General features: G+C 45.7%; 1 protein-coding gene and 1 long non-coding RNA gene across 7 annotated transcripts in view; both read right to left on the reverse strand.

The window, feature by feature from the left end:
- Window positions 1-17,395: 17,395 nt before the first annotated feature.
- On the reverse strand, window positions 17,396-19,678 carry LOC125440046. Its single transcript, XR_007245625.1, has 2 exons — window positions 18,954-19,678; window positions 17,396-17,836 (listed from the first exon to the last, which is right to left on the reverse strand). It is a non-coding gene; the product is annotated as an uncharacterized LOC125440046 (long non-coding RNA).
- Window positions 19,679-20,340: 662 nt separating this feature from the next.
- TBC1D1 (TBC1 domain family member 1) overlaps window positions 20,341-27,578 on the reverse strand; it is a 134,290-nt gene continuing 127,052 nt past the window's right edge. For all 6 annotated transcript variants that reach the window (XM_048509575.1, XM_048509580.1, XM_048509579.1 and 3 more), the window contains one exon: window positions 20,341-21,307. In XM_048509575.1, the coding sequence (XP_048365532.1) occupies window positions 21,104-21,307 (204 nt within the window). In that variant the 3' untranslated portion in view covers window positions 20,341-21,103. The remainder of the gene's footprint in view (window positions 21,308-27,578) is intronic.

Below are 27,578 nucleotides of genomic sequence, written 5' to 3' on the forward strand. Positions count from 1 at the left end.
TAGCCATAAAACCCCCCTCTGTGTTAACCAAACAATACCTCTTCTTTACTATGAAAGCTGTTTTAGAGTCCGAATGCTGATTGCAAGAGCAGGACGCATACACTGTGTGGTACAGTAGGGGAAACAGACCTTTTGCTGCTTCTCTCAAACACAGACATAAACTCCTCTCTGTGCTTCTTTGTTTGCCACACCCAAATTAATTCCAGGCACTTCTGAGTCCAGCCACCTGATACCTTTCCTTCTTACTTGTTTTCAAAGAACACACACCCTTTCTTGTTTACCTTTACACACCTTTGCTGAGATCGGAAGAGAAATGTTGGTTGCGAGCTTGCTGGCGAAGACGCGTGTGGCATGTTAATACCCCAACATTTGCTTCTGATAAGCCCCAGAATCCCCCCTTCAGTGTGTCACACAACTTTAGGGCTAGAGATGGGTCTCAAAGTTTGTAAGCAGAGAGCAGAACAAGCACTCAAGAGCCAGCTTCTCTCAACTAGAGACTAGAGACAGCATGATGCTGGCAGGGGATGATGGGAACTGTAGTCCATTACATCTGGAGGGCCGCAAGTTTGACACCTATGCTCTACAGGTATTGGCCTTAACGGAGGTAAATCCGGTTGGAATCCATAAGAGGACTTTTGGGCCACTGCCCTCAGCGTCTTACTAGTCCACAGACTATGAAGCGAGGAGAGACACATAACATGTGCTGGGGGTGTGTTAAAAAAACCTGTCTCTGTTTTTGGTTGGACAGCACAGAAAAAAAAACATTGGAGGAGACAGTAGGTTTTCCATTCCTTCAGTTCCCCTATGCCCGGCACTTTCCTTGTTTGAGAGCTCCGTCCCAGCTGCCATTTGCTGAGTCCTCCCTGGATCATGCATGGATCGTGTCTTTGCTTCTTTGTCGCTTATAAAGTATGCGATTCAACTTGACTCTTCCTGCTGATTCGGGCAATATTTAGGTTTCCCTTAATTTTAAAAAAATCACTGAGCAATCTGCAAAGAAATGCACATACCTATGTGAGAATCACTCCAATTCTTATATGCATGAGTGCCTTTCTTTGCAGATAGTTCAATGAACATTTTTGAAAAGGAGAAACCTATACATGGGTTCATGGGTTCGTGGAATACATAGAATTCTGACTTATTGGAGGAGAGGGTAGACTATATAACGTGAATGGACTAGCCATAACCCCCCCCCCCCCGTGTTAACCAAACAATACCTCTTCTTTACTATGAAACCTGAATCAGCAGATTGAGCTGAGTTGAACGGTGTACTTTATAAGCTACAAAGAAGCACAGGCAAACGTCCCGGGGCAACTTCAGCAAAAGGCGAGTGTAACTGAGGTTTCAAGAGGCAGCAGTGAAAACGAAAGTAAAGACAGTGGGAAAAATATAATGGGCTGCTCATTTGCACAGCCCTGGGGACAGTGTCTTCAGCCCAGCTTGGGGAAAATAGATCACTGGTTTCCCGATTTTTGAACAACCCAAGTTGGGAGAAATCACTCACCTGAACTCTTATTGAGGGAGGAAGCTGTGCGAACTTCCTCCCCAGCACACTTTTATTTTCATCCTCAACACGAGTTTATTTTGCTGTCCTGAAAGGACCAATGTGCAGCTGGAACCATCCAGAGGTGGGATCCAGCAGGTTCTCACAGGTTCTCGAGAGTAGGTTACTAATTATTTGTGTGTGCCAAGAGGGGGTTACTAATGGGTGATTTTGCCAAGTGATTTTTGCCTTAGTTACGCCCTTCCTCTCAGTAGTAGCGCGCAGAACTTGAAGCAGTCTAGCAGGAGGTGCACCAGCGTGCGTGGCAGCCTGCGCCTGCGTGCATTCGTTTCCCGCCCAAGGACCGGTGCAGCGGCTGCGTCTTGCCACAGCCCAGCCCAGGAATGCCCCGCCCCCGGAATGCCCAGTCCCGCCCGTGGGTGCCCCTGCGCCCGAAAGCCCCATTGGCCGAAGGCTACAGCCACGGGTTTGAATCCCACCACCATGGGAACCTGTTACTAAATTTTTTGGATCCCACCACAGGAACCATCCCCATAGACCAGCCTTCTAGTATGAAGTGAATTTTTTCCCCAGAAGATGTTTTGAGTTGCATTGAGGAGGGACTGTGCCTGTTTTCCCTAGTTGATTTTTTTCACTCCTGTGTAGTTTTAAATGGGCTGGTGAATTTGATAGGAATTTTTAAAATTTGCTTTCAATTGTACCCTACTTAAGGAGGGAGATTGCATTTATAAACTTCTTATAGTTAATTGACAAGTACGTCAGTGAATGTGCTTTATAAGATTTCCCACTGCTGTGCTCATTTGCTGACTGTGTCTATACTTATAAACTAATTACCGGTATTCTTAAAGTTGACGCCCCCTGTCTGCAGTGGCCCAGTCCGAAAATTCGGTCACCTCATTCTACCTAACGTGTAGCCCAAGGCCTTTAGGGGTAATGAATGTATTCAGTTCAGAGGCGCACCATGGGTAAATGGCGCCCAGAGACAAATTGTCTCCAGGATGCCCACCCCAGGCGCTGCCCCACTGCCACCCCGGCTCCGCCCCCTGATGCCCCCAGGCTCCACCCCCCACTGACTTTGACCCCCGCCCATATCACCATGGACATGGGCAAGGTTTAGGGTGCCCACATCCCCTCCCCCTGCTGGCTGGGCTCCCAGCCAGCAGCCTGCAGTCTCTTCTGACTGGGGAGGGGAGGAAAGAAGGGAGGGGGAGTCCAGGGTGCTTGGAGGCAGCAGGAAGTCCTACTGTCTCATCGTTTTTGCGTGCCTCGACTGACACGGATAGGTTGAGGCACGCGAAAACGACGAGGCAGCAGGACTTCCTGGTCACATGGGGGGCCGATTTTGCACCCTCCACGTGACCAGAAGAGTGGTGCCCGGGGACAAGGGGTACCCCTTGTACCCCGGTAGATGCGCCACTGATTCAGTTTATTGTTGAGACCTAAACTCCAACAGTTATTTATCACATGGACAACAGGAAATAGCCAGGTTTTTACTTTACCTATAGTCAACGGCTGGAAGGAGGGGAACTAGCCATCCTACTATCCTAGTGAGTATAGCCAATTGTGAAGGGGCCCAGAAGGCAGAATGCTAAATGCTTATTTACCTGTCAGGCATGAGAATCCCGGGAGAAATTGCACAAACCCTCCAAGCAGTCTGTTTGCAATGCTACCACTTTTTCCTACCCTGATGCAGGCCAAATGCTAAAATGCCACTCCAGAGGCAAAAAATATATATCACTTTTTGAATAACAAAATGTGCCACAAGAAAGTGCCGTGCTTACATATAAATAGTCTCGCTCTCTCCCGCTGTCTCTCACACATAAACACCAGTATTGTTACAAGATGCACAGGTAAATGTGATTAAATGGACACCTCACATTTGCTACTTTAGAAACTGTAAAATAAAGTAGTTCACCAATATTGTATGTTCTTCAAAAACTTTTTTTTAAAAGAACAGATTGTACAAGAGGCCCAGCCTGTAGGACCACAGTTCACATGAACTCATTCAGAATCAACTCTGCCCTCCCAAGAGTCATTTTCTTAAGGTTGCCAATCTCCGGGCAGTGGGAGGGTGGAGGGCGAAAGCAGTTATCCTGGGATAACAACTGATCTCCAGGCAACAGAGATCAGTTCTCTGGAGAAATGGCTGCTTTGGAAGTTGGGCTCTATGGCATTATAGCCCATTAAAGTCCCTCCCCTCCCTAAACCCTGCTCCTCTCAGGCTCCGCCCCCCCATCTCAATGTATTTCCCCATCTGGAGCTAGCAACCCTAGTCATTACTTAACCAGCTGAGACTCATGCCAGAAAAGCTACGAAAAACCACATCCTCCTCCCACTGCATGGGTAATAAATTAAAATAGGAGGCAATTTGCCCAGGGGTCAGTAGCAGTTTACTTGCTTACTACCACTTGAGAAGCCAGGAGGTTCTCTGGTGGGGCAAGAGCATTTTTTCATCCAGTCCCTGGATTTTGGTACCCTAACTCTATGAAGCTGTTTAAAGAACATAAGAACAAGCCTGCTGGATCAGACCAGAGTCCATCTAGTCCAGCTCTCTGCTACTCGCAGTGGCCCACCAGGTGCCTTTGGGAGCTCACATGCAGGATGCGAAAGCAATGGCCTTCTGCTGCTGCTGCTGCTCCTGAGCACCTGGTCTGCTAAGGCATTTGCAATCTCAGATCAAGGAGGATCAAGATTGGTAGCCATAGATCGACTTCTCCTCCATAAATCTGTCCATGTTTTCTACACGGGCTGCCAATAGTTGGATTACTTTTTAAGTGACCTAATCATGTGGGCAGACATGAAGGATGCAGGTGCTAACGATAGAGTTGCCAGCCATCAGAAAGCTCAGCCAGGAGGAGCAGGTGGAAACTTTTAATGGCGAGGTCATTTAGTCAAAACTTGAACCAGGATGATAGAAGGGTAGAGCGGGGTACCAACCAAATCGATCAATCAACAAAATGGTGTCAACAACTGCTATAGTAGTCAGAGTGTCAGACTAGAAAGAAGGAGAAATAGATTCAAATCCCCATTCTGCCATGGAAGCTCGCTGAGTGACCCTTGGCTCGTCATACCCCGTCAGTAGGGCTGCCAGCTCCGGTTGTTGTTGGGAAATACCTGGAGGTTTAGGGGTGGACCCCAAGGAGGGCAGGGATTGGGGAAGAGAGGGACTTCAATAAGATATAATGCCATAGAACCCACCTCCTGAAGAAGACATTTCCCCTGAACAAGAGTGTTTGTAATCCCAGAATTCCAGCCACCACCTGGAGGTTCATAGCCCTCTCAGCCTAACCTACCACACAAAATGTGAGAAAGGAGGACGTGTTCTATTAGTTTTTTAGACGGATGGGATAGAGGGTAACAATCAGAGGTGGGATCCAACCAGTTCTCACCACTTCTCTAGGAGTGGTTACTAATTTTTTCTGAGTGCTGAGAAGGGGTTACTAAAGCAACCTCCCTGCCCAATAGGGACTGGAGGTACGTGTGTGTGGCGGCGCCACTGTTTGAATCCCACCACCATCGGAACCTGGAATTTTTGGATCCTACCACTCGTAACAATGTAATGTTGGCTAAGGAGAGTGTCTCACACACTCAGCCTGTTATGACTCCACAGTATAAGTAACAACTATTAACTGATTTGAGTTCCTTCCCACTGCACTTACAGTCTTTTTCCGTCCAACTCTCTCCAATTGAACTGAATATTATTGTTCTGACACCCACTGACTTTTTCAAGTTGGTGTGAAACAGTTTGTCAGCGTTAATTGCTTGGGGCAACATCGCCACCTAGTGAGAAGGTAAGTTTACTATGGTGTACCTCCATCTGACCCAAACCGGCTCTGGTGCAGGAAAGAATTATAGTAAAGTTTTTAAAGGTGCCCATGTAAATTGTACTATCAAAATACATTTAACCAGAATAATAGGGGCTGGATGACTTCAGTAATCTTGCCCCAACTGCAGCAAACCACAGCACTGAGTAAAGAATTCAACTTCCTGAGAATTTCACCTTTCACTTTAGAAAAGGTTTCTAGCCTTTGTAGCTATTAAAATGGATTTGAAAGATTAAAAGTTGGATAGAATTACAGTAAACTAGGAGCTCATTGTAAATTTCTTGAAAAACAAGCAATGATTCTGTACTCTTGGATTTTGATGTATGAAAGAGCTGAGATAGTACTTTATCGTTAAAAGTCGTATTAATTGTCTTGTTCTTTTTTTAAATGTGAAAATAACCTTTAAGGTGAGACTTAGCATGGACAGCAATTAACCTGCTATGTGACATTTTAACTGTTTATTATGCTTTATGTATGTATGTTGTCTTTTGTGTTGCTCTATATGTCCTTTTTTTTCTTAGAAACTACAATAAAGATATTCAAAACAAAACAAAAAAAGATGGGTTTGAAAGTGTGCTGCCAAACCCAGACTGGACAAGACTGTCTTGATTAAAAGGTAAGCCCCGGTTTCGGTCCTATGACTAGCAAAATCTTGAAGAAGAAGAAGAAGAAGAAGAAGACGAAGAAGAAGAAGAAGAAGAAGAGGAGGAGGAGGAGGAGGAGGAGGAGGAGTTTGGATTTTTATCCCCCCCCCCCTTTTCTCTCCTGCAGGAGACTCAAAGGGGCTTACAATCTCCTTGCCCTTCCCCCCTCACAACAAACACCCTGTGAGGTGGATGGGGCTGAGAGAGCTCTGAAAAGCTGTGACTAGCCCAAGGTCACCCAGCTGGTGTGTGTGGGAGTGGACAGGCTAATCTGAATTCCCCAGATAAGCCTCCACAGCTCAGGCGGCGGAGCAGGGAATCAAACCCGGTTCCTCCAGATTAGATACATGAGCTCTTAACCTCCTACGCCACTGCTGCTCTTGCTCTTAACCAAGCAGCCTCCATATTTCTTACATTTCCCATTTACAAATTGCTGGATTATGGCTCTTCTGATGCAGAATTTATTTCTTACTTCCATATGCACACAAGCTCACTATAAACTCTTGAAGCCAGAATTGCCAATGTGATAAAAAGACAGAAACTAACAGCCATGAGGAAACCATTGCTAATTATAGTTGCTGCTCCAGTACTCAAGCAGCGACAGTCTTTCGTCTGGTAGCATGATATCTCCGGCCCCATCGAGAGTTAATCAAGAAGTCATGCTAGGTAGGACGCTTGCAAGTTGAGTTCCACAAACAATTATTTGGGTAGCTGTAGCCAAAATAAGCCAAGTTACTGCAGTTAGACTGAAGCCCCAAAACCAAAATAATACCACAGGTGCATAATTAATAAGGTGCAAAAGTATACAAATATGGAAGCCATGCAAAACAGGGAAGAAAATAATAAAACTAAATAACTATTCTTGAATACTTATTCAGAGTATACTCATACTCTGGTTTCTCTTCAGATCGTATACTTATTCAGGCTTTTGTCCTCCGACCAGATGTTACCTGGTCAGACGGAAGGTCCAGAATTCAGGTAGCCAAAGCCCAAAATCCAAGAAGCAGGTGTTCCAACTGCACAAGGCCCCAATCTACACTGAAGGAAGGAAGGAAGGAAGGAAGGAAGGAAGGAAGGAAGGAAGGAAGGAAGGAAGGAAGGAAGGACGGACGGACGGACGGAAGGAAGGAAGGAAGGAAGGAAGGAAGGAAGGATCCAAACTAGAGTGAACGATTTTGCTTTAATGCCAGACTGCTTTCAGCTGGTTTGCTCCTGTTTGGTCAATCAGGTGTATTGGTAAGACATGTGACCTTGTGCTTCTGCAGCTAGCATGTAGCCACAGTCAAGCAACTTGTGCTAATGAGATGGAAAGTGAGTGTGAAATTCAGTGACAAAGGAAAAGGAAACTGCGCCCGGGGCATGAATTGCCTGTGCACCCCCACCTGCCCCTTCCCCCGAAATGCCCCTTCCCCGACACGTGACTGCAATGGTGGCTGCAACGGTGGCCATTGCAGCTACGCCTCTGGTGAAACTCCCTCTGGATCTCTGTCCCTGAGGCTCCCAGGAGGGTTGTGCGCTCTGGATTGGGAAATACCTGGAGATTTTGGGGTGGAGCCTGAGGAGGGCAGGGCTTAGGAAAGGACAGGACTTCAGCAGGGTATAATGCCATAGAGTCCACCCTCCGAAGCAGCCATTTTCTCCATATTGAGAAATCTACAGATTGGCCACTGTAGCCCCATGATCTCTCTTGCACCTGCGACTAACTCCCATCCATTATCTCTCTGGAAACTGCAAATCAGTGTGGCATTAACTTTCTATAGAGGAGCCTTCGCTAACTTAACTAGGCCCAAAAACCTGAACCAAAATTTGAAAGGCCAAGAAATGGCTAGACTAGGGCAGTTTTGGGGTGATATTTATGGGGTTAGTGAACTAACTGACATTAACATGAAAATAACCAGGTAAAAATCCTTGTCTGTGAGATTCACCAGGCAGCCTGACACTATTGCATCTCATTGTAACCTGCCTAACTTCAGCAGTTTTGTTCGGTTAAAAATGACACCCTAAAATCTTTGAAAAGAAGGTAGATAGACATATAAGAATCAAAATTCAAAGCGCCTGTGGACGTGTCGGACCAGCCAACAACCTATCACACTGTCTTCGTTGTCAGCCTCCAGTTCTTTAAAATAGTCCTCAAAGAAAGCTCAGCACACAGCAGTTTAAAAATTATTCACGTTCTGGCCTTTGCTGTGCCAATTGCCAAAACAGCCGCAAGAGCTCTGCTCAAATTGCACAAGGGAGTCGCTAATCAAACAATTACATCTTAAAAATCAGCAAGACTAAGTTGACATAAGTCTTGCAAACTGGGTATAATCCCGTTCCAACAGAGACAAGTTTATAGAGGTTCATCCTAGTTTTTAACTGTGTGAGATTCTGTCTGGTTCAAACAAGGGCAGGCTACACAGTCATTTTTCAATGGAGCAAGGCTTTGTGAGAGATATTCTTGTACCAGTTCCAAGGAATGTGTTGCTTGGAAGTCAGTAAATGTATCTTCGTGGAAAAGAGACCTTGGCCTTGTAGGAGAGCAGATAGACTCTCTAGTTCAAAGGACCCAAATTAATTGATGTCCCCTCCCTGGTCATCCTGTGAAATGAAACACTATTCATTAGAGCATCCAGAAGCAAGCTTTATGTATGGCCATATTCGCTTGCCAAGTTTCTGCATACATAGAAAAATACTTCAACATCACCAGTTTGGACAGTGGTGTGGTACTGCCATCGCTTAGGACAGTAGCCTTGGATTCATTTATTTTATTTATTAAGACACTGCCTGCCTTTCTTCTTAGTTCAAGGCAGGTTGCAATGATAATTAAAACCTCATGGGTCCTAACCCTCAGGTGGGGCATAAAACTCAAAATGTTGAGTTGCAAGCTCCAATACGGCACTTTTTTGCTTCTTTTGAGACACACCAATTGCTAGTACACACAGCACTTCTCCTGCCCATCTTTGTACACATGCCTGAGAGGAACATGCAAACTTGTGAGGGAAGGAGAGAATTCTGGCTCTGACCTTGTGTCGTTCCTCATTATGACATATCTCCTGGGGCTTGGCTTGTGCCTCACAGTCCTGGCTGTCTTGGACTGCGGCCCACAGCTTTGGTGTCATCACTAGAGAGGTCACACATCTTGTTTTCCCCCTCCTCCTGTCACTACCAACTCTGAGGCCCCTTCTGCACATGCAAAATAATGCGTTTTCAAACCACTTTCACAACGGTTTGCAAGTGGCTTTTGCCATTCCGCACAGCTTCAAAGAGCACTGAAAGCGGTTTGAAAGTGCATTATTCTGCCTGTGCGGAATGAGCCTGAGTAAAAAAACCTCAGGTTGTCTCTGCCAGTGGGGAGGGGGGGCTCATCACCTCTTTAGGTAGCTGGTTCCACAGCTCTTATGGTAACATTTCCCCCTAATAGCTACTGAGAACCTTTCTGCCTGTAATTTAAACCGATGATTGCGAGTCCTATCCTCTGCTGCCAACAGGAACAGCTCCCTGCCCTCCTGCAAGCTACAGCTCTTCAAATACTTAAATCTCCCCATCTCCAGACTAAACATTCCCAAGCCTCTCAGCCTTCCCTCCTAGGGCTTGGGTCCAGCCACCTGATCGTCCTTGTCACTCTTCCCAGGGATGTTAAAACCACAGTGCAGTGTGGTCCAAACCTTTCTAAGCCCACCAAAGTCAATGGGCTTGAAAAGATGCGACTCTGTTTAGGATTGTACTGTAAGCGCCTCAGGGGTCAACAGCTCTGTATATCTTCTCGTATCCCATGTCAGCCTGAACATTCCTGGCACTGTATACATGAACACATACATATACAACACACAAACACGCCCCAGACAGGCATTGTAGGCAACTCTGCGTTTTTTTTATAGCCCAACTAATCGAATATAATGATTCATTTGAAACCAGCCCGAAGGCACTAACATCAAACAAGTCCTGGCATCTCTTACTTTGGATTAGTGCGTCCTGATATTGCCCAAGTCTGCGAAATGCCTCTTACAGTCAAAACTCCTCTTGCCTCCTTATTAAAATTCCCTTTGTCAGCCGGCAAAGGGTAATCTCGGAGAACAATGCACCTGTAAAGAGGCCTAAGCAACTTTCCTAACCAGAGAAAGCTTCCACTGCTTCAGAGATAAAGTCCCTCTGGGGGATAATATGCTAAAACGGAAGATCCTGTGCTGGAAATGTCTGAGGAACAGTCTCCAGGTGGGAAGAGTCTGAGACAGCCATTCAACTTACAATAGCTTATGTAAATAAATCTGGGAAAACTCCATGAGCCAGACTGTGTCTGGAAACTAAGGTGGATTTCCTAACTGCACATTGACAGGATTAAAAACCTTTCAGGGGAAAACAGAGCTGACTTAGCTGTGGCAGCTAAAATATATCCTTTTCTTTTGTTAAAAGACTCAGCTACCAGTGTAAGCAGGTCTACTTAGAGCCCTTCCCAGGTCTATTCAATGGGACTTACTCCCAGGAAAGTCGTCTTTGGATTGCACAATAAAGTTACTGTATAACTAGCTGTAGAGTCACTAGATGCCCACAGAAGAAGAAGAGTTTGCCTTTCTCTCCTGTAAGGAGACTCAAAGCAGCTTACAAACCACTTTCCATTCCCCTCCACACAACAGTCACCTTGTGATATAGAGAGTTCTGAGAGAACTGTGACTGGCCCAAGGTCACCCAGCAGGAATGTAGGAGTGGGGAAACAAATCTAGTTCACCGGATGAGAGCCCACTCCTCATGTGGAGGAGTGGGGAATCAAACTCGGTTCTCCGGACTAGAGTCCACCTGCTCTTAATTACTACACCAAGCTGGCTCTCTATGGGGTGACATGACTGGCTACTGGAGGGAGATGGGAGGAAAGCAGTCAGATCCAGGCTGCAAAATCCCTGTAGGTTTGGAGATGGAATCTGGGTAGGACCTCACTGGGGTTGAATAACCTGGAGTCCAGCCTCTAAGCCTCCATTTTCTCCAGGGAAACTGATCTCTGTAGTCTGGAGATGAGCTGTAATTCCACGGGATTCTCAGGTCCCACATTGGGAGGCTGGCATCCCTAACGACCCAGCTGCGAAAACTGCAGTCTATTGGTTAAAAACACTGGAAAGCCAGGAAACAGAAACAAGAACATGTTACCATTAAGGGATGGTGGCTTGATCATGGTGATCTGCACTGATCTAAGGAGAGCTTTTACTCTTGCAAGAAGTGCGCATTTACCTTCTGCTGTTTTAGAAGGGAAATATCAAAAGATACCTTCTGCTGCAAGGTTATGTTCTTGCTCCCTGAATTCAATAGAAACTATAGAACATATGTTATTAAAATGTCCCCTTGATGAGGAGGCAAGGGAAAAATGCCTGTCACATACGTTACATAATATGGCATATTGTTCTGATAAAAGTTTGTTGTGAAAAACTATTACAGGATAAGAAGGAGAATACTACTAAACTGGTAGCAAAATTCTGTTTATTCATTATGAAAAAGAAAAAAATGATCTGAATATGGCATCCCGCTTAGCTACTTTTGTTTTGTTTAGTATTTTTGTGCTGTTTGGTATTCTTACAGTGTATAATGATATACATATGGATAGTTCTGGAGTACTGGAGAGAGATCTGCATTTCCTGTTTTGTAGATATTTTTGCTATATTGGAGATTTGTATTACATTTGGTCATTGACTGTAAATAAAGATTCTTCTTCTTCTTCTTCTTCTTCTTCTTCTTCTTCTTCTTCTTCTTCTTCTTCTTCTTCGTCTGCGTCTGCGTCTGCTTCTTCTGCTTCTTCTGCTGCTGCTTCTGCTTCTTCTGCGTCTTCTACTGCTTCTGCTGCTTCTGCTTCTGCTGCTGCTGCTGCTGCTGCTTCTTCTTCTTCTGCTGCTGCTGCTTCTTCTTCTTCTTCTTCTTCTTCTGCTGCTGCTGCTGCTGCTGCTGCTTCTTCTTCTTCTGCTGCTGCTGCTGCTTCTGCTGCTTCTTCTTCTGCTGCTGCTTCTCCTCCCCCTCCTCTGATGAACCATAACATCACTCTAGTCATTTCCATGCAGCTTTATTTGACCTAGACTCAGTGCTGTTGGGGAGTGGGTTTTTCTCTAGCTTCCCCATCATGGCGCATTTGCGTACCTTCTAGGGGCTGCTGGACAAGATGGACCACGGGTCCAATCTAACAGGACTCTTCTTCTGTCCTCTCTCTTTCAGCACTAAAGTAAAGCATTTTTTGATCATTAAATGCATTTGAAAATAAGAAAACATACTTTATTACAATGAGAAGGGTAACACTCCTCAAGAAGGTTCCAACTATCTGTTATCAGGTTATCTGCATTCGAAGGCTGAATTGGAGCTACATTTGGGGGATATTGCTGTGGCAACCCATCTCAATCCGTGTTCACACGTTTCAGAGAGCTGCTAAATGCAAAGCCTTTGTTCAGGACTCCAGAAGACTATTTTTCCCCTTCACTCCAGCCTGTTTCACTTTAAACTGTCATTTTCAAGAACTGTTATCTTTTCTATCTTAAAAGTGCTGTAACAGGAGTAATAACACTCCATCCTATGCACATTAAAATCCATGAGCTTAGACTGGAATAAGTGTATAGAATTACTTTGTACAGGTTAAAATCCCAGAGCAATATCTATAGTTAGAATGCCCAATTTCAGATTTGGTTTCTTGTTAACGCAGTAACCAGCTGTTCCAATTGATCAGCAAAACGAATCCTTCCAAATCCCAGTGATACACACAGAAGCTTTAGAGTCATCATGGTTAGGAAATACTCCTTGGCTAGGCTGGCGCTGAGACAGAACAAGCCGGCTTTGAGGTCGTGGACTCCTGATCCTTCCGATTGTTTGGATGAAAGGCGTGTTTCCTGGCAGCCCCAGGAGTTGGCAGCTCCTCCCTGGGTGAAGCAGAAGCGCTATGAGCAGCTTGCAAAGGCAATAGCTGGGGGCAACTATGAGTGCCAACCTTCACTTGCTTTTAATGTTCTGCTTATGGGGGGGGGGCATTCGCCAGGTGGAAGCATTTCTGCTCAGCTGTTCAGAACTGGTTCTGGAGCATGATCTACCCAGACGTCTGCTGGCTTTCCAACGTGGGCAAAGGATCCCTCCATACCACCCGCACTTCACATTCCACTTGGGGGACCCAGTAAGGCAGTGGGTCTCAACCTTCCTAATGCCGCGACCCTTTCATACAGTTCCTCATGTTGTGGTGACCCCCAACCCTAACATTTATCCATTTTACAGATGGAGAACACTGATGCAGAGAGTCTTAGGCCGTGGTTCTCAACCTTCCTAATGCCGCAACCCTTTAATACAGTTCCTCATGTTGTGGTGACCCCCAACCCTAACATTTATCCATTTTACAGATGGAGAACACTGATGCAGAGAGTCTTAGGCCGTGGTTCTCAACCTTCCTAATGCCACGACCCTTTAACACAGTTCCTCATGTTGAGGTGACCCCCAACCCTAACATTGATCCATTTTACAGATGGAGGCTGATGCAAGAGGAGTCTTGGGCCATTGGGTTCTCAACCTTCTAATGCCATGCCAACCCTTTAACACAGTTCCCTCATGTTGTTGGTGACCCCCCCAACCCTAACATTGATCCATTTTTACAGATGGAGAGCGGCTGATGCAGAGGAGTCTTGAGCCCTTGGTTCTCCAACCTTCCCTAATGCCAATGCGACTCCTTTAACACCAGTTCCTCATGTTGTTGTGCCCCCTCACCCTAACATTGATCCATTTTACAGATGGAGAACACTGATGCAGAGAGTCTTAGGCCGTGGTTCTCAACCTTCCTAATGCCGCGACCCTTTAACACAGTTCCTCATGTTGTGGTGACCCCCAACCCTAACATTGATCCATTTTACAGATGGAGAACGCTGATGCAGAGAGTCTTAGGCCGTGGTTCTCAACCTTCCTAATGCCGCGACCCTTTAACACAGTTCCTCATGTTGTGGTGACCCCCAACCCTAACATTGATCCATTTTACAGATGGAGAACGCTGATGCAGAGAGTCTTAGGCGTGGTTCTCAACCTTCCTAATGCCGCGACCCTTTAAAGCACAGTTCCTCATGTTGTGGTGGACCCTCTAACCCTAACATTGATCCATTTTTACAGATGGAGAACGCTGATGCAGAGAGTCTTAGGCGTGGTTCTCAACCTTCCTAATGCCATTGTACCCTCTTAACACAGTTCCTCAAGTTGTGGTGACCCCAACCCTAACATTGATCCATTTTACACAGATGAAGCAGCTGATGCAAGAGAGTCTTAGGCCGTGGGTTCTCAACCTTCTACGTCATGCATAACCCTTTAACACAGTGTTCCCTCATGTTGTGGTGACCTCCTCAACCCTACACATTGATCCGCCTCATGATGTGAACACATGGTGAGTCCAGTCGGCTCAAACCTCCTAATGCCAGCAAGCAACGTATAGTTCCTGCCAGTGACCCCAACCCTAATTATTTATCATTTTTGTTACAGATGGAGAAACTCTGATGCAGAGAGTCTTAGGCCGTGGTTCTCAACCTTCCTAATGCTGCTGTAATTCTTTACCATGTTCTGTGGTGGACTCCTAACCCTAACATTGATCCATTTTATGATGGTGTCACCATGTAGAGAGTCTTAGCCGGTTCTCAACCTCCTAATGCGAACCCTTTAACACAGTTCCTTTCATGTTGTGGTGACCCCTCAACCCTAACATTGGCTGATCCATTTTACACGGATATGGAGAAGCGCTGGATGCAGTAGAGAGTCTTAGGGCCGTGGTTCTCAACGCTTCCCACGCTACAATGCAGACCATACAGTTCCTCATGTTGTGGTGACCCCTAACCCTAACATTGATCCATTTTACAGATGGAGGATAAACAGCTGATGCAGAGAGGTCTTAGGTCGATGGTTCTCAACCTTTCCTAATGTCAGCTCTTTAACATTAAAGTTCCTCATGTTGTGGTATTTAACCCCTAACATTGATCCCATTTTACAGATGGAGAACACTGGATGCAGAGAGTTCTTGGGCCAGTGGTTCTCCAGCTTCTTCCTAATGCCCGCTGACCCTTTAACTGAGTTCCTCATGTTGTGGTGACCCCCAACCTAACATTGATCCATTTTTACAGATGGAGAAGCGGCTGATGCAGAGGGGTCTTGGGCGGTGGTTCTCCAACCTTCCTAATGCATTGACCCTTTAACACAGTTCCTCATGTTGTGAGTGACTCCCAACCCTAACATTGGATCCATTTTTTGAATGGAGGCAACGCTGATGCAGAGTCTTAGGCGATGGTTCTCAAACCTTCCTAATGCCATGCGACCCTTCTTTAACACAGTTCCTCATGTTGTGGGTGACCCCCAACCCCTAACATTGATCCATTTTACAGATGGAGAACAGCTGATGCAGAGAGTCTGTGGTCAGAGTGGTTCTCAACCTTCCTACAATGCCGCGACCCCTTTAACACAGTGTTCCTCATGTTGCAGTGACCCCAAGCTAACATTGATCCATTTACTAGATGGAGAACACTGATGCAGAGAGTCTTAGGCCGTGGTTCTCAACCTTCCTAATGTCACATGACTAATTCTTTAACACAGTTCCTCATGTTGTGGGTGACTCCCAACCCCTAACATTGGATCCATTTTTTCAGATGGAGAACATGATGCAGAGAGTCTTAGGTCAGTGGTTGCCAACCTTCCTAATGAGCCAATTCTTTAACACAGTTCCTCATGTTGTGGTGACCCCCAACCCTAACATTGATCCATTTTACAGAAGGAGAACGCTGATGCAGAGAGTCTTAGGCCGTGGTTCTCAACCTTCCTAATGCCGCGACCCTTTAACACAGTTCCTCATGTTGTGGTGACCCCCAACCCTAACATTTATCCATTTTTGGGGATGTGAGGCACTGATGAGAGAGTCTTAGGTCAGTGGTTCCCTAACCTTCCTAATGTCAAATCTTTAACACAGTTCCTCATGTTGTGGTGACCCCCAACCCTAACATTTATCCATTTTACAGATGGAGAACGCTGATGCAGAGAGTCTTAGGCTGTGGTTCTCAACCTTCCTAATGCCGCGACCCTTTAACACAGTTCCTCATGTTGTGGTGACCCCCAACCCTAACTTTTATCCATTTTACAGATGGAGAATGCTGATGCAGAGAGGCCACCCCTGTGTGAAAGGGTCGTTCGACTCCCAAAGCAGTTGCGACCCACAGGTTGAGAACCACTGCAGTAACACCAAAGGCCGCCTCAGCTTATATGCCCCACCCACCCCTTCTGGTTTAAAGGGCTTCACAGAGGATGCTGTTGCCCACACGGTCTCTCTCTACTTCCTGGAGCCTTCACTTCTGGGCACTTCTGCTGCCCAGTTCTTTTTTTCTTCACTTGGGCAAATTGCCCACTGCATCCTGAAGACTCTGGGCAGGTTAAAACGAGAAGCTTAATGTCCTGTTATAATCCCCACAAAATCCTTCTGTCAGTTCCATGTAGTCATGATCTACAGGAGCTCAGCAAAGCTGTGTCACATGGAGCCCTGGTTCCACCTTGATCGGTGTTGTCTGCTCTGATGGGTGGCATCAGATGGGTGGTCTCAGGCAGAGAAGGACTGTTTTCAATATCTACCAGAGATGCTTTAACTGGAGAGGTCAGGGATTGAACCTGGGGATCTACTGCATCAATGCCAATGCCCTACCACAGAACCACTCCGAAGCCTGGACTTACTACTTCCCTCAAAGCCTCTCACTGAGACTTCTCTAATAATAGCCTGACGAACTTCTAGCCTCAACCTCTCACTTAGAATTATGGGTTGTGGCCATTTCCAAACACACTCTCACAATTCCAGCTGTCTCACAGCCAGGAGCTGTGGCTGAAGCTGCTGATACTGTCCACCCACTCCCATGCCGACCATGGGGTATTCCCAAAGGGGGAGAGGAATGGCACTCAGAAAGGGAGGATCGAGGAAAGCATGGAGATGTGTTGCTGTCTGGACACAACTTAAGGAACAAAGGGTAGATCTTCTGCACCAACAGTGGACCTATTACAAGAGGTGGGTGAAAAGCGCCATCAAGTCACAGCCAACTCTCTAGGGTTTTCAAGGCAAGAGACAGACAAAGGGATCTACAGGAGCTCAGCAAAGCTGTGTCACATGGAGCCCTGGTTCCATCTCGATCGGTGTTGTCTGCTCTGATGGGTGGTCTCTCTGTTAAGACCTTGGACTTTCTTGGTGATCTGCCATCCTAGTACGAACCAGGACTAACTCTGCTTAACTTTTAAAAGCTGACACGATTAGGCTAGCCTGGGCTATCCAGGGCAAGGCTGGGCAGAAGTAGTCATCTGTCATGCTGTTCAAAGGGTTCACTAGTCCATTGGTGTGCTGGAGCTTATGCATTTTCCTAGGGACTGGTTCTTCACATTCTCTCTGTAAGAACGCATTAGGAGACACTGCTCTGGATTTTAAAAACACCACAACATTCATTGCGCAGGATTTATCACCTTCTTTTTTATTGCTATTTGTTTTGGCATTAAAAAGCCAATATATCAGTTATTGCCTCTGTTCAAATTCAACATTAGTGAGCACACAAAACATCAAAAAATGTAAAGTGTGTGAAGAAACCCAAATGGACCGATCATATTATGAGGATAGTGGATTGTCATTACTGATGGTTAAAGATATAAAACCAGACAATGGATCTGTGAGAACCAGTGTGTCACGGACCAGCATGTAGATTCCTCCTCAGATAAGGAGGGAACTGAGCGCCTAACTTCAGCACGGGGTTAGGACACTTCTAGAAGCTTCTTTAATGTTCAGGAAGAGCCCCAGGACTCTGAACTAGCCAGCTTACCAAGGGAAACTGTCCTGCCTTCAGACTCACACCTGAAGTGCTTTGGCCCCACATACTAGCAGCCTAGAAGGGAGGGACCTATACAGGGGCATAATGCCCATTGGGCAAGGTGGGCAGCTGCCCAGGGCACCACCTTGTGGGGGGCATCAAAATACAGGGTTCGTTTTTGGGTATTTTTACTGGTTTTCCATTTTTGGCCTGCAGGGGGCGCAGTTTTTAGGCTAGCAGCACCAATGTTTCAGCGTATCATCAGGAGACTGTCCTTATGCTACCCCCCAAGTTTGGTGAAGTTTGGTTCAGGGAGTCCCAAAGGGGGTGCCCCCATCCCCCCATCCCCCGTTATGGACTCCCAAAAGGGGTGCCCCCATCCCCCCATCCCCCGTTATGGACTCCCAAAGGGGGTGCCCCCATCCCCCATTGTTTCCAATGGGAGCTAATAGGAGATGGGGGCTACAGTTTTGAGGGTCCATAACTTTGCCCCCCCTAAACCAAACTGCACCAAACCTTGGGGGGTATCACCAGAGCAGTCTCCTGATGAGACCATGAAAGTTCTGTGTCTTCAGAAATGTGCCCCCCCCACCCCGTCCTGCAACCCCCATTGACAGCAACGCAGAAAACTCAATGCAGAACAAAGATTCTTGGGCAAATTTCTGGGATGTTCCTGCAGGGGGTGCATTTTTGGACGTATCAGCATCCAAATTTCAGGATATCATCTGGAGACTGTCCTGATGGGACCCCCAAAGTTTGGTGCAGTTTGGTTCAGGGGGTCCAATCTCCTTAGCAGTTTGGTTCAGGGTAGCCCCATCTGCTTAGCAAAGAATGGGGGATGGGGCACCCCCTTTGAGGGTCCATAATTTTGGACCCCCTAAACCAAACTGCACCAAACTTGTGAAGTCCCATCAGGAAAGTTTCCACATGATACCCTAAAATTTTGGTGCCAATACATCCAAAAATGCACCCCCTGCAGGAACTTTGGACCAAACCTCACCAAACCGGGGGGGGGGGGGGTAGCATAAGGACAGTCTCCTGATGATAAGCTGAAATTTTGGTGCTGATATGTCTAAAAATGCACCCCCTGCAGGCACCAATGTCCTGGTGCAAAGAAAATTTGGTCGTGGGAGAGGGGCCACCCATGGGTGGGCATCCAACTCAGGTTTTGCCCAGGGCTACAGTTTGCCTCATTACGCCCCTGGACCTATATCTTTACCCCCTTGTAGTAACATTTAAGGCCTCAGTTGAACCAAAGCCTTTGCTGGAACAGTATGCATACCACACCGTTAGATCCAGCTCTGGCCTTGACTTTCAGACACTTCAGCCTTGTGTGGAGCAAAATGAGAAGTTCAAGGAGTCTTAGAAATTGAGGAGCTATTTGTTATCTTCATACAACAACAACAAAAAAAAAACAATTAGGAAATACCTACACTACAACATATATTTGTTTAATGCCAAGTTGACAGTTGTGACTTTGTCTAGAGCAGGGATATCCAACTCTGGTCCTCCAGATGTTCATAAACCATGAGGATCCTGGGAACTGTAGTTTGGGAAGGGGGTTACAAATTCTCTTACTGATTTCGACTCCCTTAGAGAACTCCCACTGCCAAGGTTCCCTGAAAAGAGGGAATAATAATCCGATCGAACCCATTTCAGCTCGCAATGCACATATGCTCAGAAAGTGCACCCTGCATGCTACTGAAACTCATATAGAAATTTTACTGAGGAGATTTGTAGTACATTCAACTATTGTCAGCAAACCGGAATGGAAACACTTATAAGCACTTAATGTGTTTATGAATTAGAATATGAACAGTTCAGATAGAATCCCATAAATCAGGGGTCTGCAACCTGCGGCTCTCCAGATGTGCATGGACTACAATTCCCATCTGCCCCTGCCAGCATGGCCAATTGAACTACAATTCCCATCAGCCCCTGCCAGCATGGCCAATTGGCCATGCTGGCAGGGGCAGATGGGATTTGTAGTCCATGAACATCTGGAGAGCCGCAGGTTGCAGGCTACTGCCATGAATCCTCCATAACTTTGGAAAGCAGGACAGACATTTGTGCAACCAATTGATCCTTTGTGACAGTAAATATTGAGTTCCATGTTATTGGATATAATGGCATGTATAGTTGTAAATGAAGGGCTTTTCATTGTCCTGGAAAAAAAATACTTTCTTTAAATTAAAGACACTAATGAACTTTTAAACATACAACCTTGTCCAAAAGTTACTGTTGAGAAAGCGTATTTTCCAAGTTCTATCATTAATGAACTATTTTATGGGGGAAAAAATGCTTAGCTATATCTAGCATACATCCAGCATCTGGAAGTGCCTTGACAATCGCAGAAGGTAATGTTTAAAGAACAAAATTCTTTCCAAGGTGGGACGGTGTCCAAAATACTAGAGAAATTAAAAATGACAGCTATTTACTTTCCCACTTGAGGAACAAGTAGTACAACACACTATGGTTTAAAATAAATAGAAGGAAAAGTTAAGGCATGATCCACCATAATGGTATGAGAGTTTCTGGCTTAGATCACAACAATGGCACTGCCTTTCGGGGAAGGAAAGAAAAGAGATGTAATCCCTGAATACGATCTATTGGCCCAACTTCAAAAGCGCTAAACCACACTGTCATATTAGTTATTAAAAGGAAAACAAAGAGCATGATTAAAATAAGCACATTTATAACAACAGATAATAACTCCAAAACTTTACATGGTGAAATTCAGCTTTCTGTGGTTCATTATGGTGGCAACTTCTGACAACATGGGAGATTTCAAAATCCAATGGAAATCACAGAACCCGTTTCAAGTCCAGGCAAAACAAAAGTCAGAAAGGTACGAAGTCCAATCACAGATGAACACGTCATAGACCTCTAAACAGAGGCAAGAATCCATTCAGGAGCTCCTACTTCAGTTATTCTCCAGCACCTTTGCAGCATATAATCTTAGAAAGGGGAGTTTCCTAAAAACTTAATGTTAAAGCAACATGGAGCCCTTGGGTAGAGAAGCACTTACTGGGGAGTCTTGGGTTGTGCATGTTCACAGTGAACTGAAAATGGAACACGTGCAGGAGTGGCGTTCAAAAGTAACATGACCACCAGATTGGACAGTGGCTTTTCTACTTGTAATGTTGCACATGCGCCGTTCCAAATAATTCGAAAAATGAACAAGCCCGGTCTCCCCCGTCGGTAACGTGCTTCTCTTTTGTGCAAACTTTTTTTTGTTTCACTCAACAAAAATTAAGGCATGGACAATGTGGAGGACGATGAGAGCGATTCCGATGGTGTTTCCAGGAAACAATGCTTCCTTTCTTCATCCCTGCAGATCTTTGTTTCTTTCCGCTGTCAGATAGCAGCATCCATGTGCTCTTGCCTAGTAAGAGGAGGGTTCGCAGCAGGTCTGGACGAATGTGAGCGCAGCTCTCCCACTGTCTCCAGCAAGGCTTTCCTCTCTAATTCCAGAGTGAGAACAGTCTGCTTCAGTTTGCTCTCGCTGTTCATCAGGCTCCCCACCAAAACCTCCAGGTTTTGGATCTTCCCATTTGCCACCTGAAATCAGGAAAGGAATGAAGGGCATTTGTTTGTGAGTAAACATGGAAGCAAATACAGACTGATGGAAATGCAGTAAGTCAGCCATCTTGTGTCAATGCAGACATAGTTCACACTCGTTGAACACGTAGGACACTGCTATAGTCTTAGGTTCATTTAATGAGTGGTAGACATATGGAAAAGTGGAGTCTCCTTGTCATTACTCTAGTCTGCCGAAAAAAAGAAAATCAAAAGTGGGGCTATGGAGATAAGGGTGTACTTGTTTCTCCAGTGACTCCTTTTGGGTTTATAGGATATAAGTAATTACGTTATAATCTAGGGCACAAATGAATGAATGGTAGTAAAACCTGCCCTTTCCTTCAAAAACTGAACGCCCAGAATCTGGAAGAGGGTAGTTTTTGGCCTGCTTTACACAGCCCCGCTCCTCCACATTTCCTGTCAGAATGATGAACGTTTTTCCAATAATATATCAAATGGTGTCTATACCATGTTTTCTCCACCCCTTCCAACTTTTGATTATTTAAGTTCAATCCTTAAGTTTAATACAAAGCAAGAAAGATGAGAAAACTAATAAATCCGCACAGGATTGACGAATGGACGTATGAATTTATGAACTAAAGTGTTTTAATTAAGTGTAGTGTTGTTAATCTACAGTTCCACTGGGTACGAACTTCACTGGGAGAGAGATAAGGAAACATGAATCATGACTCAGAGGAACGATAGCGATGGCTGCCAAGAACTGATTGATTGGCATTTTGCCTCCTCAGTGCTCAAAATTCTAATCCTGGCAGCATTATGTTGAATAGCCTTGTGTTCCTTTCAGTGTTTGAGTTTTCACTGTTGATTCCCAAAGCCAGAAAATCCTCAAAACGGGTTAACAACCAGCTTCTTACCCTACGCATCAACCTCCGATAAAGACCTTCCATTACTTACTTAATTTATAAGCTGCCTTTCTGTGTATTTATTTGATTCATTTGTACCCTGGTTAAGAACATAAGAACAAGCCAGCTGGATTAGACCAGAGTCCATCTAGTCCAGCTCTCTGCTACTCGCAGTGGCCCACCAGGTGCCTTTGGGAGCTCACATGCAGGATGTGAGAGCAATGGCCTTCTGCGGCTTTTGCTCCCGAGCACCTGGACTGTTAAGGCATTTGCAATCTCAGATCAAGGAGGATCAAGATTGGTAGCCATAAATCGACTTCTCCTCCATAAATCTGTCCAAGCCCCTTTTAAAGCTATCCAGGTTAGTGGCCATCACCACCTCCTGTGGCGGCAGCACATATTCCAAACACCAATCACATCGCCAGTGCGTGAAGAAGGTGTTTCCTTTTATTAGTCCTAATTCTTCCCCCCCCAGCATGTTCAACGAGATGCCCCTGGTTCTAATTATTTTCAACGAATACTCCCGGGGTCAGCTGTCGGAGACCACCTTTACACGTAGGCGGAATGGAGACGGTTCAATCCTTATCCCCCCCTCAAGGCGTCTCCTCTCCAAACTAAAAAAAAAGGAGGTCCCAAGCGGCTGCAGCCTCTCCTCATTAGGGAGATTTTCAGTCCCTCAATCATCCTGGGTTGCCCTTCTCTGCACTTTTTCTATCTCCTCAATATCCTTTTTTTGAGATGCATGACCAGAAATGGACACAGTACTCCAAGTGCGGTTAGCACACTTGTGGTGGGTTTTCGGGAGACTGTGTGGCGTGGTCCTGGCAGATCTTGTTCCCTAACATTTCATCTACATTAAACAGCATCTTCAGAGGTGTGTCACAGAAAAGTCTGTTCACACTGTGTCTAGTGAGTTTGCTGTGAGAAGAGGCTGGAATGGTTTGGTGTCTCTGCACTGTAGCAGAAAGGTTAAGAAACATAGGTGTGCTGTCTTGATCCGGAGTGTCTCCATTTTTCAGTCCTGTTGGAACGTGCCTCCCCAAAGAGGCGTTCAATGTATTTCTCACAGCAAACGCACTAGACACAGTGCAAAACAGACTTTTCTCTGTGATACACCTCTGAAGATGCCAGCCACAGATGCAGGTGAGAAATGTTAGGCACAAGATCACCAGACCGCGGCCACACAGCCTGGAAGCCCACCCACAACCAGTTGAATCCGGCCGTGAAAGCCTTCAATACATTTGAACCCTGCTTGTCTCTGATGGGACACAGAGTGGCTTACATCATTCTCCTATCTTTCATTTTATCCTCATAACAACCCTGTGAGGTAGGTGAGGCTGGGAGTATGTGTTTGGTCCAAGGTCACCCGGTGAGCATCCACAGCACGAGAGGGTATTTTCAACGAGGATTCTCCCAGTTGGGGACACTGGGCAACTTACATTGTCTCTCCTCTCCTCCATTTTATCCTCCCACAGCACCGCCCGTGTGTGGTAGCTTAGACCCCACGAGGGGTTACTTGGCAACCCAACATGACAGCACGGGGATTCAAACCCAGTAGACTGACACACTTAACTACTACATAAGATGTTCTTAGGATGACAATCTAGTCCAGGGGTAGGGAACCTTTAACACTCAAAGAGCCATTTGGACCCGTTTTCCACGGGAAAAGAAAACACTTAGAGCCATAAATAATTTTGACATTTAAAATAAAGAAGTGTACTGTATATATTGGGCTTTTTTTACCTTTTACTACGCTCATTCTGAGAGCGCTTGTAGATCGCCCGCCCTGCTATACAGGGCGAACAAGAATAACCCGGTGGCACCGACCCTCGCCCGACTGCCGGGAAAACACCATACTCCAATGGGGCGGGCAAGAAGGAAACCCAGCGACGCGCTGACCATGGGCGGTTGAATGCGCCCGCCCTACTTTATTACAGGCCGGAGCAGAGACTGTGACTTGGCGGCAGCTCGTAGAGCCACAGTGCAAGGCAGAAAGAGCATGCGGCTCTCGAATACAGGTTCCCCTACCCCTGATCTAGTCAGAGGATGACCAACAAATAGGTAAGTATACCCATTTTCATTAGACTGAAGAAGGCAACTCCGACATCCCTGCTGGGTGACTCTGGGGTAGAAACAGTCCCCTCGGAACTCTCGGCTATAGTCTCACTCACAGGAGAAAGGTGGGGCCTCAATCAAAACTCTTCTTCAGTGGGGCATCTTCTCCTTGCCCGAAGACTGAAAACCTATGGCAACTGGTTTCCTGTTAAATGTACATGAAGGCTTCTCCAGTTATACTTATGTTCTCAAACTATAAAAAAACATACACAATGTGGATAGTTCTAGCTGTAAATAAACTGATGAATAAGCTTGTATCACCAGCTTGTAACCTAACACTGAATGTACACTGTTTAGGAGAAATTTCACTCACTTCTCAGCGTAACCTACCTCACAGGGCTGTTGGAAGGCTGAAATTGATGTGGGAAGTCTGCAGCCCATGCAGCTTGGGGGAAAGGGCAAAAGAAAAACATACCAGATAGACGAGACAAGAAGAAAAATACAAAATCTATACCTGTAGCTCTTCAAAGGAGGTCAAAATTTTGTTTCACGTGAAACTGCTGTTTGCCTTTTCTAATTTATCCATCCTCTGATTGTCATCGAGGGACGAATCTATCAGCTCATCCTGAAGTACGTGATATTCAACTTCATAGGCTTGCAGCTGTTTGGAGATGTCCATCTCAAATACCTGTTAAGTATTTAAAATGGAAGAGTATCTTTTTTAAAAAAAGATCAAGGAATTTCACTTATGAGAGCTTTTTAACCTTGGTTCCTGCGCACAAGATATATGACTGAGGTTCACGCATGAAAAGCATTTCCAGTGTTCAACAAAACACAGTAAAAAAAAAGACAGTAGGAAATCGCATTGCAATATTACCCAAAGATTTAATGTTCATGATTCTTGCGCGTGTGCGTGTTTACATGTGGTGATGTCGGGTAGCTTGCTGACCTATAGAACCATCCTGTAAGACTTGTAAAGGCAGAGGAGACATTCCAGGTGCACCACTTACCTTCTAATGCGCTACTGTCATGCCAAGTAGCCGGGGTCCCCGGCACTCCCCACTACGGGGGGGCGGAGACAATGCAGCTGCCCGGCGGCTTGCAGCTCAGCGCCCCTCAGCGTGCATCATTCTTGGCTGACTCCTCAAAATGAAACCTTTTGATGACCAGCGCCAGAGCGAGGGTGGAGTAAAGAGACTCCAGGGGCCAGCGCCAGAAATGGCCAGCGTGCGATGAGAGTGGCAGCGCAGCAAGAGAAGATGTCATGGTAAGTGGGAAATGACTTCAGATACCTTTTTTTGGCATACAAACATAGATTAAAATTTGCTGAACACTTAAATCAATAATAATAAAAAGGGGATTTGTAGTTGCACAGCTCAGCCATTTTGTTCCAGTTTTTGACAAGCCTTGGTTTTTAATACCAGTGAAAGAGATTTAGCAACAACGTTGGTAGAGTCTGGGTCCTTAACTGATAAGAGTAAGGAAAGTTGCTTCTTTTTACTTTTGAACTTGTCTTAGTGGGGTAATTAGTTTCTCTCGCAGATCAGTTTGAAGTTGGCAGTCCAACAGTATGTGGGAAATAGAATCTGGCATATTTCCTTCAAATATGCAGAGTCCTTTCGAATATGAAATAGCAAGAAATTCTCCAGAAAGAACAGATGATGGAAAGGAATTCAATCTGGTCATCATAAATGTGCATATATAGGAAGGGACATTCAGAGGTACCTTGCATTGCCAGTAGCGACCCAGGACTTCCGTGGTGGCCTCCCATCCAAGTGCTAACCAGAACCAACCCTGCTGAGTTTCTAGGAACTGACAAGATCAGGCTAGCCAGGGCCATCCAAGTTAGGGATAATTATTCTTGCCAGAATCTAAAAATAATCTGTTTTAGGATTAGGTACTTTCCAAATCTTCACACTCCAGTTCGGAGAAAGAAATATGAGCATCCCTTTCTTTCCGTTGGGACATTAATAGACTGCTCACAACTTTATAAGCTAATCTTTCTTGAGAATACCTGGTTAATGGTCTTTTCCATCTGTACCAAGCCCAGGTTTGGAAGAGTACATTTAATGAAATCGACTATCGCTTCCAGGCTTTCGTGCTGCAGAATCAAGGGCTTGTGGCTGCCCAGAAGGCTCAAAGCCACTTTAAATATGACTTCTGATCCTTGGAGAAACAGCATGTCTGAAAAGCAGAAGATTGGGCGGGAGGAAACAGGGAAAAGGGAACAAAAGTTATGTGATTGTAAAAATCTTATTAAACTTAACCAGGCCAATTGGTACTACTTGTATGTTTCTGCAGGGCAGCTTTTCTCTCAGCCAGCAGATAAAGTATAAGAAGAAGAAGAAGAAGAAGAAGAAGAAGAAGAAGAAGAAGAAGAAGAAGAAGAAGAAGAAGAAGAAGAAGAAGAAGAAGAAGAAGAAGCAGAAGAAGAGTTTGGATTTATATCCCCCCTTTCTCTCCTGCAGGAGACTCAAAGGGGCTTACAATCTCCTTGCCCTTCCCCCCTCACAACAAACACCCTGTGAGGTAGGTGGGGCTGAGAGAGCTCCGAGAAGCTGTGACCCCAGCCTAAGGTCACTTGGGTGGTGTGGGGAGTGTACAGGCTAATCTGAATTCCCCAGATAAGCCTCCACAGCTCAGGCGGCAGAAGCGGAGAGAATCAAACCCGGTTCTTCCAGATTAGATCCGTCTCCATTCCGCCTCCGCTAAGGTGGTCTCCGACCGCTGCCCCCAATTCATCTCAAAGTTCTGGAAAGCGCTTTTGGGGTTGTTAAATACCGCCCCGGCCGTCGCCGCCTTCTACCAATGCTCAAAGTGACGGCGAGACGGAGAGAACGGAATAACAGAACCCTAGAGCAGTATTTACGTTGTTACACCAACTACCACCAAGACAATTGCGCGAAGTTATTCCATTTGAGGAGTAATTTCGCCTGCAATAATGTGGTTCATAGCAGTACAAAAGAAAACCCCCTTTGAAATTGTGTCTGGTCGCTTCCTTCCGGCCAAGACACAACCACCAACTGCAGCTTTGGACCCCCCAGAATTTCAACAATGGATTTCATCCCTAGCCGAGGGATGGAAGATTGTCCAGACCGCCTTTACAACAAGCAAAGGACTTGCAACCAAAAACTGCAAGCGGATAAACACCGGCCAGATTTTCCTCTGCGTGCTGGCTCTTAAGTGTATTTATCTACAAAAAACCTCAGAGACGTGCATAAATATTCCAAACTTCTGGCAGGGTGAGATTTGTGGGACCTTTTTCGATTACTAAAGCATTAATGATGTCACCTGCCTCTGCTTTTAGATTTGCCGCACCCTTTAGTAGTAACATC

The sequence above is a fragment of the Sphaerodactylus townsendi genome, linkage group LG10 (genome assembly GCF_021028975.2).
Source record: "Sphaerodactylus townsendi isolate TG3544 linkage group LG10, MPM_Stown_v2.3, whole genome shotgun sequence".
Taxonomy (NCBI): domain Eukaryota; kingdom Metazoa; phylum Chordata; class Lepidosauria; order Squamata; family Sphaerodactylidae; genus Sphaerodactylus; species Sphaerodactylus townsendi.